Source organism: Lolium rigidum, chromosome 2 (genome assembly GCF_022539505.1).
Source record: "Lolium rigidum isolate FL_2022 chromosome 2, APGP_CSIRO_Lrig_0.1, whole genome shotgun sequence".
NCBI classification, from domain to species: Eukaryota; Viridiplantae; Streptophyta; class Magnoliopsida; order Poales; family Poaceae; genus Lolium; species Lolium rigidum.
The window spans coordinates 197,602,062-197,610,218 of record NC_061509.1 but is presented as its reverse complement, the minus strand read 5'-3'; the positions used below and the strand labels follow the sequence as shown (position 1 = coordinate 197,610,218).

At 45.2% G+C, this 8,157-nt stretch overlaps 2 protein-coding genes and 1 long non-coding RNA gene across 4 annotated transcripts; all 3 read left to right on the top strand.

Annotated features, from left to right (window-relative positions):
- Window positions 1-373: 373 nt before the first annotated feature.
- LOC124690453 lies at window positions 374-1,194 on the top strand. Its single transcript, XM_047223839.1, has 2 exons — window positions 374-711; window positions 790-1,194. Exons 1-2 carry the CDS (start codon window positions 374-376, stop codon window positions 818-820), a joined length of 369 nt encoding a protein of 122 aa, XP_047079795.1. The 3' UTR covers window positions 821-1,194.
- A 139-nt stretch (window positions 1,195-1,333) lies between these two features.
- Window positions 1,334-5,461, top strand: LOC124687944. 2 transcript variants are annotated; one of them, XR_006998366.1, is made up of 6 exons: window positions 1,334-1,494; window positions 1,821-1,868; window positions 2,004-2,209; window positions 2,653-2,813; window positions 2,958-4,394; window positions 5,221-5,461. It is a non-coding gene; the product is annotated as an uncharacterized LOC124687944 (long non-coding RNA). The 2 variants fall into 2 exon arrangements; XR_006998365.1 differs by having other exon boundaries at window positions 2,958-5,461.
- Window positions 5,462-6,313: 852 nt separating this feature from the next.
- LOC124690452 (ETHYLENE INSENSITIVE 3-like 5 protein) lies at window positions 6,314-7,651 on the top strand. Its single transcript, XM_047223838.1, has one exon. It carries the CDS (start codon window positions 6,314-6,316, stop codon window positions 7,649-7,651), a length of 1,338 nt encoding a protein of 445 aa, XP_047079794.1.
- Window positions 7,652-8,157: the final 506 nt, after the last annotated feature.

The following is an 8,157-nucleotide window of genomic DNA, read 5'->3' as shown; positions in this document are numbered from 1 at the left end:
TAAAGGTATAATTGCTGCACCCCCATGGGGGCCTTACAGCGTATCCACGCAAGCAACCTGACACTCGCTCGTAGGGGGCGATTCCACGCCGTTCGATTTGCGAACGAGTCCCGCGTCCATCCGAGCCGTTTGTTTGTCAAATAAAAGCGCCGACGAAAACCTAGCCCCAATCCTGTCGCCTCCTCCTCTCCCAATCCGCTCGCCTCCTCTTCCAATCGCCTCACGTCAGCAGCGCGTCGTCCGATTGCCGCCGCCGCCGACGAAGGTCACCGACACAGACCGCGCCTCATCCCGGTCCTGCGTGCCGTCGTGGTCTTCTCCGTCGAGATAGATGGCGAGGAGGCGGAGGAGGAAGCCTTCCATGGTGCCACCGATGTTGGAGATGATGATGAGGTTTTGCAGCAGCTGGGCACTTCGTGCCTCTCCCGATCTGCTCGGCGTGGAATCCCCGACCGAGCCCCTCTCCATTATCCTCTTGCTTGAGACTGCCAAGGTCGTTCTCGTCCTTGACAACTGCGAGCAGGGCAAGGTCAGCCGCTGCCTCTTCTATTTCTTGGTCCTCCTGGCTGGACGGTTCCCCACCATGAGAAGACAGGGAGAGGAGGGCGTGCTCTGCATCTCCTTCCCTAGCCCCTCTAGATCGAGCGGCAGCCAACGAGGTTCAGCATCCATCGGCCCATCTCTCCACCTCCACGCCTTTGCTGATTACAGGTACTCCTCTCATCCTCTTGATTTACCTCATCCCCGTTCTCTTCCACTCCCATAATCTTTGTTCTTTGTTTTGTGCAGATCCAGATGTATTTTGTATCTATGCATATAAATTGTTTGAGGAAATATCTAAGCAGGCTGAAGGTACAAGCTAGCTACCTTTTTAATGCTATATTGTTTTCTCAATTATGCATTTCTTCTGAAATTTACCTGCAATCAGATATTACTTACCCATATGATATTTTCATCTCTTAGTTATGTGATTCTCATTTGCAAGCTATCAATAATGAGATGTATGAGTGCTATATTTTTATTTCTGCACGAACAGATCAATCATTGCTTGCCTATTTGTCTTTTGAAAGGTGCAAATTTTTGGGTTTTTAGAGCTACATGTGTGTATTATAGAAATTGTTACTGTGATGTAGGTGAATAATAGGGCTTCCCATGCCGCTTGGAATGGTGGCTGGCCACCTGATCGAGGCTCTTGAGCAGGTCCTAACTATACATTTTCTTTACCGCTGAGATAAAAAGACCCACAACTCATATCGGATTCGTAAGGTGGGATTTCGCTCATGTTACTCTTACATGCCAGTGACACTTTATTTATATTAGACAGAGACCAAGGGAAAAAATGAACACCGTCCGGGTCAGCGACTCCATCTCCATGGGGACCAGGGGCATGTGCTACAGACTCCAGTCCGGAAACCGTATCGCCGACATCATTGAGACCGTCATGGGCGTGGAGCGCTATGGCACCTGGATGCGACAAGAACGTGAGTGAGCACAGTATGTTGTTGTCTTACTTCTTGAGCTAATTGTTCAATAATATGTTTGCTTAGTTTGTGGATGTGACTAGCTGTGATGAAACTGAACTGTTCTTGAGAAATATAAATGATCCTGCGCATAAGTAACAATTAAATTGGGAAATTTGTGGTGGAAACACAGTTCAGTGTGGTTGACCATGTGTGCTCACAGGCTTGTTAGGTTAATCGTGGGTTTGGACTTTGGTGTTGCTTACCAGTTCCATAATCTGTTAAATGTGTGCATTAGTGATTTAGTGTTTTTTTAATGTTTTACTGATATTTTCCTGACTTTGAAATTTGTTTATGCAGCCCGGAAACTTCCAGGGAAATTCATATGACATAGTATCTGCTTTGCAGGTAAGATGATCACCTTTGAGCTGTTCCTCAACTCTGTTTCTTATTTACATGTAGCTGTGCATGCAGCAATGTACTTCTTATGCTTATCTTGATGACTATGCAGAGCTACGGAGAATTTGTTAGTGGATCAATCAGCAAGGAGGAAAGAAAGTATGTCCTCCACAACTCATGCCCAGGGGCAGGTTCATGTGGCGGTATGTACACACCAAATACAGTGGCATCCGCAATTGAGACAATGGGCATGAGCCTTTCATACAGGTGCAAAATCATGGTCTACAAACAGAGAAGCAGCATATAGGATCTTATTCCAAGTCTGGTATGCCATGAAACTTGGGGGCTAGGTAATAGCCTTCGTGTCTTCAGAGTGTAAAATATATTTGGTCATTTCTAAATACAAAACTTGATCATTGTCTCGAGGTAAGTGTATGATTAAATGTCTTTTGTATGATGTGGAGCTGATTGTGCAAAAGAACAGGGCTTGTGCATTTAAATATTTGATGCATCGTCTCATATCAATCATGTTGATATAACTGTATATGACGAATAGGAATGAGACCTATAGTAGAAGATTATACCCCAGCGCCCAACTGATCTGCCATGTTAGTCCACTTATTATGATGACCTGACACCTTCCTAAATATCTTTGTACAACCTAAATGTTTTTACTATTACAAGGGGAAGCATAGTTCACTTATTCAAAGGGCTTGATCCTTAGAACTTTTGAATTGTTAAGAATGTTTTGCTATTATCTGTATTTCTGAGTCCAAATATATGCTTTCGGCAGGCCAAAACAATTCATGTACATTGAGAACTTATGAAGATATCATAAGCTATATGTACAAAACACCAATTGGAGAAGATTTCCATGCTTGGTGTAACTATGAACATATGGAATGTACAACGACTCAAGTGAGCTTCTGCTCTTATTAAATAGTCCTGATCCAGGTGCGAATAGTTGCTGAGTGCCAAGATTCAAACGTGTGCCTCCATTTCGTTGTTCTTTGCCCAGTGCCTTGACTTTATTTTAAAACAGGGCAATTTGTATTATTCGTAATTTTTTTGTTTAACTCTTCACTTTATGTTTTACAGCATCTTTCTAGGTGTGGTTCTGGTCTCAGGATGATGCTCAAGTGTTGCCCGTGGTTCAGGTAAAACACCACTGCTTTGTTGGAGCCATTATTAACTACACGATTTTGTTGAATAATTCGTCTCAGAAAAAGAAACCTAAATTTGCACGTAGCTTCGTTAATTCAGTTTCACATGAAGGCCACAAAATTAATACGATCAATGCGCTACTAAAGAAATAGTAGAGGTCTATAACTGATTCTCATACTTATTATGTATGATATCATATTGGCATTTGAGTTGCTTCAGGATTCCAGAAATGGTGGCTTGAGATCTGAGCTAGGTAGCACTGTTCAAGGTGGTATTTCAGTGTAGTAACCACTTTTGTTTGATTATGAATATGTTTTGTTGTGTTTTCATCTAAGCTTGCAATGTTAATGGTTTTAAAATAATTTATGAATTCCTAATTGCATCGCTTAATGGCTAGCGAGCACATTATTTGTTAGTATATTTCTCAGTTTTCCTTTATTGTCATTCACTAACCCCATTTTTTATACTGATTGTCATGCATAGTATCATACTGTAAAATTGCTAGATCGATGGACTTTGGTATGCTATTTATGTCCCACTCACCCATGGGCGTCCTTATCTGTTCCCCTCGTCGGTCATTTCTCCTTGTTCCTCCAATAATCATGGCTTCTCTCAATTTTACTATCCAGCTGCTCTTTCAGCTGCTGCTAGGTTGGATCAATTTCTTCGTCGTGCATCACGGAAGCCTTTGTCGTGCTTTGCGGAAGCTTTCACAGGTCAGCTTCTATATATCTCATCGTTGCTGGCCATATTGGTTGTTTGGTACCATGTAGAACTTTCACAGGAAGGCCTGGAACACCCAGCTAACAAAACTTCATGTCTGGTAAGCTAGGTTCGTTGTAGAAGAACCTAATGAATTCTTCACTCCACTGATTACCATGACATGCCACAAGTATAGGTAGGGTACTTTCCTTTTTGAAATCAGGTAGCATTTCTTGTGTTTTTGTTCATGGGGTGGCTCTGAAAATTGATCCAATAAAGAGGGTGCATAATGAGCATCTCTGCTTTGGTCATACATGTACTTTATACTGAACCAATCAATCTGTTACGAAAAGGAGGAGACCATTGTAATGTACTCTCACTCTCAGCTTCATATGTTCAAGCAGATTGTTGAACATATCCCTTAATTATCAATTGATGTGTCATGAGCCAGTCCCTTCGCATTTTCGTACTTCTCATATTTATTCTTTACCAATCTATCTAAGCTTGCTTCCTCTTTTACCCATCGTCTAAATGCGGTCAAAATATTTATCTATCAATTTAGGGAAAGCCTTCTTGAGAAGGCAGCAGCGATGCCTTATGTTGAGGTTTCTAATGGAATGTATGCCTTTCCCTTGATGGCGCAGTCCTTGAAGAAATTACATGACGGCAGTAAGTGACCCAGTCTCGACTATAAAACATCACATCTTGTGTGTTTTATGTTTTTCTGAAGTTTATTTGTCTGAAGAAAAGTACATCTATATTATGTAGTATAGAAGCTTATACATGCAATATTTCGAGTTAACGTTGCCCACATCTCTTTTGTATTTAGTTGCAGATTGGGGTGTGGATAGTTTGCTTTAGCTACTTATGCGCTAGAAAAATAATGAATCAATTTTGGCGTATATATCGAGGATAATGTCTAGATCCATTCATGTATTTTTGTTTGTGAAAAAGGAAATACCCATGATAGGTATTACAAAGCATTAGGTGTATGTCCTTCATGAAAGAAAAAAAACAAAGACTATTCGAGTTGGTAATGGTTCAAAATTTTGAAACTCACTACTTCATGAAAGTGAAAGGGAAACATACAAGTCCTAACCAATGGCCTGATAAAAATATTTTGGGGTTACGATATTTTAGAAGAGCTCTGAATAGAGGAGTAGAGGCTTGTCCCTAATTCTGCATACAAAAGCCATCAATCAGTATTGGAAACCTGAAAATATGAAGGTAATAAAGGCATAAATTGTGTTGATTCAAAAAGGTATTTGTCTTATTCTGAGAAATTGAAAACTATTGTGGTTTATTTGGCTCACTGTATCCTTCTACTCTTATTTAGATTCATTAGCATTTTTCCTCATTGACACACCTTGAACAGGCTTGCCATTTTCATAACCTGTTATTTACAGTGGTACTTTGCTTCTCAGTGGTAAATGGTAGATAATGCTTTCTGTCACAATTAAAAGATCACTGTATCTATCTACATTTGTCCTGACAGTTAGACCATGCAACTCAAAAAGGTTAGAGATTGAGCTTTCAAGAACAATATAAGAAATATGTTGCTTTCTCAATTAGAAGAGTTGTGCCAGAAGAATACATGCATCTACTAGCCATATTTCTCGAGACTTTAGTATATGTAAGTAACAATTATGTATGTATATGGCAGTGTGCTTTGCTCTACCTCAAGACTATCACTGATATGTATTTCCTTGTGCTCTCCAATATGTAACTTTTATGTATGCAAGAGCAATGTGCTTTGCTCTTACTATATATAAGACTACCATCGATATGTATTTCCCTGTGTTCCCTAGAGATGCATGTTTTTGATATGACATGTGAATAAATCTCAAAGATTCACATCTGCTTAAATAGTTGGTTGATCCCCCCGTTGATTTGCTGATTACATAGAAGGGATTTTGTATTACATGTCTTATCATGTCTGATAGTTTCGTGTGCTTTATCCCAATTTTATTCTAACGACAATGTTTTGTAAAACCTAAGAAATGTTTTATTATAATGGTAGTTAAATTTTATTATTGTTACATAAAATGAACATAGACATAAACTACACGGGATCGTGCGCCAAGGCGCACATCTAAATCTAGTATTTTTAAAAGCACCTGTGTACCTCTTGGCTACGGCTACTTAGAAAATTCCATGTCTTGCCTGCCCACCGCCACCACATCCACATGAACACATATCGGAACCATACACATAAACAATTAAAGAAAGTGGGATACTGTCAGAAACAATGCTAAACAATGTGAGATCGGAACAAAAACTTTAGCTGTACATTCTCCGATCCATGTCCAAACAGGAAGCTAGCTCGCTGAGAGCCTGGAACTCGAAGGCAGCACGCGCTTGCGCAGAAACTTAGAGCGCGCGCGCTCGATTCCCTATACGGCCTTTGGCCAGATTCACGGGCTCGTAGCCACGCCACGACATCACCGGCCGCCGACCGGGCTGTCATCTGAATTCTTCTCGGCTACGTCGACCGCGCGTATAAATAGCTCGCCGGTGCAACCATTCGCCCGTCATAAATCATCTGTGAGTTTTCCATTCACGCCACGCAACACTCTGCAGAGTCGGAGATGGAGCACAAAGACGGACCTGGCGGTGATGCCCAGGCCGACCTTGAGCGGCAGCAGCTGGAGCAGGAGGAGATGAGCGACTCTGAATCGGGCTCTGAATCGGTCGAGATCTCGGACCTGAAGAAGCGCATGTGGAAGGACCAGATGCTGCTCACGAAGCTCGAGGGCCGCGCGGGCGCCAGGGGCGTGGCAGTGCCTGCCCGGGCATCCACGTCATCGGACGGCGCCGGCGACGAGGAACCTCCCGACGTGCGGTGCCGCCGGAAGGCCATGCTCCGCGCGCAGGACGGCGTCCTCCGGCACATGCTGAGGATGATGGAGGCCTGCAACGCGCGCGGGTTCGTGTATGGCGTCATCGACGAGGCCGGCGAGCCCATGTCCGGCTCCTCCGACAGCCTCCGTGGCTGGTGGAAGGAGAACGTGAGCTTCGACCGCGCCGGCCCGATGGGTCTGGTCGGCCCCATGGGCGGAAGCCCGCTAGGCCTGGCCTCCTGCCTCCACCGGCTGCAGGACATCCAAGACAGCACGTTGGGATCGGTGCTCTCTGCGCTTATCCAACACTGCGAGCCGCCGCAACGGAGCTTCCCGCTGGAGCGCGGCCTGGCGCCGCCGTGGTGGCCGACGGGACACGAGTCCTGGTGGGGAACACAGGGAGAGATGCAGGCCCACCAGGGCGTGCCGCCGTACCGGAAGCCGCACGACCTCAAGAAGGCGTGGAAGGTGTCCCTTCTGAGCGCGGTGATCAAGCACATGAGCCCGCGCTTCGACCAGATGCGCAAGCTCGTGTGGCAGTCCAAGCGGCTGCAGCAGAAGATGAGCGCCAGGGAGTCCGAGACCTGGTCCAAGGTGCTCCGGCAGGAGGAGGCGCTTAGCAGCCGGCTGAAGACCTCGCTGCGGATCACGCCACTCGATCAGGAGGAAGAGGATGACGAGGTGAAGACGAAGAAGGATGGGGAGGAAAGGGACAAGGATGACATGGGAGGCGCTGTGCGCGGTGAGCATGGCAAGCGCAAGCGGGAGAGCTCCCGGAGCAGCAGCCCGAGTGGGAGGTGCCCCCGTCCGACAGGCGGGAAGCCATCAGAGCTGACCATAATGCTGCCCGATCAGCTCGCTGCTGCGACCACGGAGGAGAGCCGGAGCCCGATCGACGAGCTCATGAAGCTGTACTACAGCTGCATACATGGGGCCGAAAGCTACGGCAGCCCGGGGAAGGACGATATGGCGCTGATACCTCCCGTTGTGCTGGACGGCATAGATGAGGTGGCGCAGGATGTCTTGTTTGATATCATTGGGAGCTGCCCGGAAGTAGAAGACGTGTTACGCTTGATGGGAGAGTGACATAGCCAGTTGTGCCATGTAACGCACGGTTATACTGAACCAGAGTAATTGTTGAGCCAATTCATCAGCTATCCTACTAATCATTTTCAGGAACGCATCTGTGTTCGTCGATCGGCCTTGTTAGTCTAAACTCCCGAGCAATGGCACCAACCAACTGTTGGAATTTTGACCCTTTCCTCCCCTGGAAAATTCTGAAAATCTCAAAGATCCATTGGTTCACTAATGCATGATAAAAAAAAAAAAGTGGAACTAAAATTCAACCGCACGTCGTATGCGGAAAGGAGACAGGAGTGGTACACCCGCTCCTCCTTCGCTGTCCACCGCGCGTCGTGTTCACCCATGTAGTTTGTGTCTTCTTTTACCGTTCGGCAGAAAGTTACCTGTGATAAATGCCTTCGAAATGCCAAACTACGAAGTCGTCATTTTTAACATTTGCTAGGCGAATGATGAGGATCGCTCCAGCGTCTCTTGGTGTTAAACTCATCCTTCCAGGTTTGATCTCGTGG

Coding starts and splice junctions, on each gene's coding strand:
- LOC124690453 (XM_047223839.1), top strand. CDS start 374: ATGTTGGAGATGATGATGAGGTTTTGCAGCAGCTGGGCACTTCGTGCC. Junction 712..789: donor CACGCCTTTGCTGATTACAG/GTACTCCTCTCA, acceptor TGTTTTGTGCAG/ATCCAGATGTATTTTGTATC.
- LOC124690452 (XM_047223838.1), top strand. CDS start 6,314: ATGGAGCACAAAGACGGACCTGGCGGTGATGCCCAGGCCGACCTTGAG.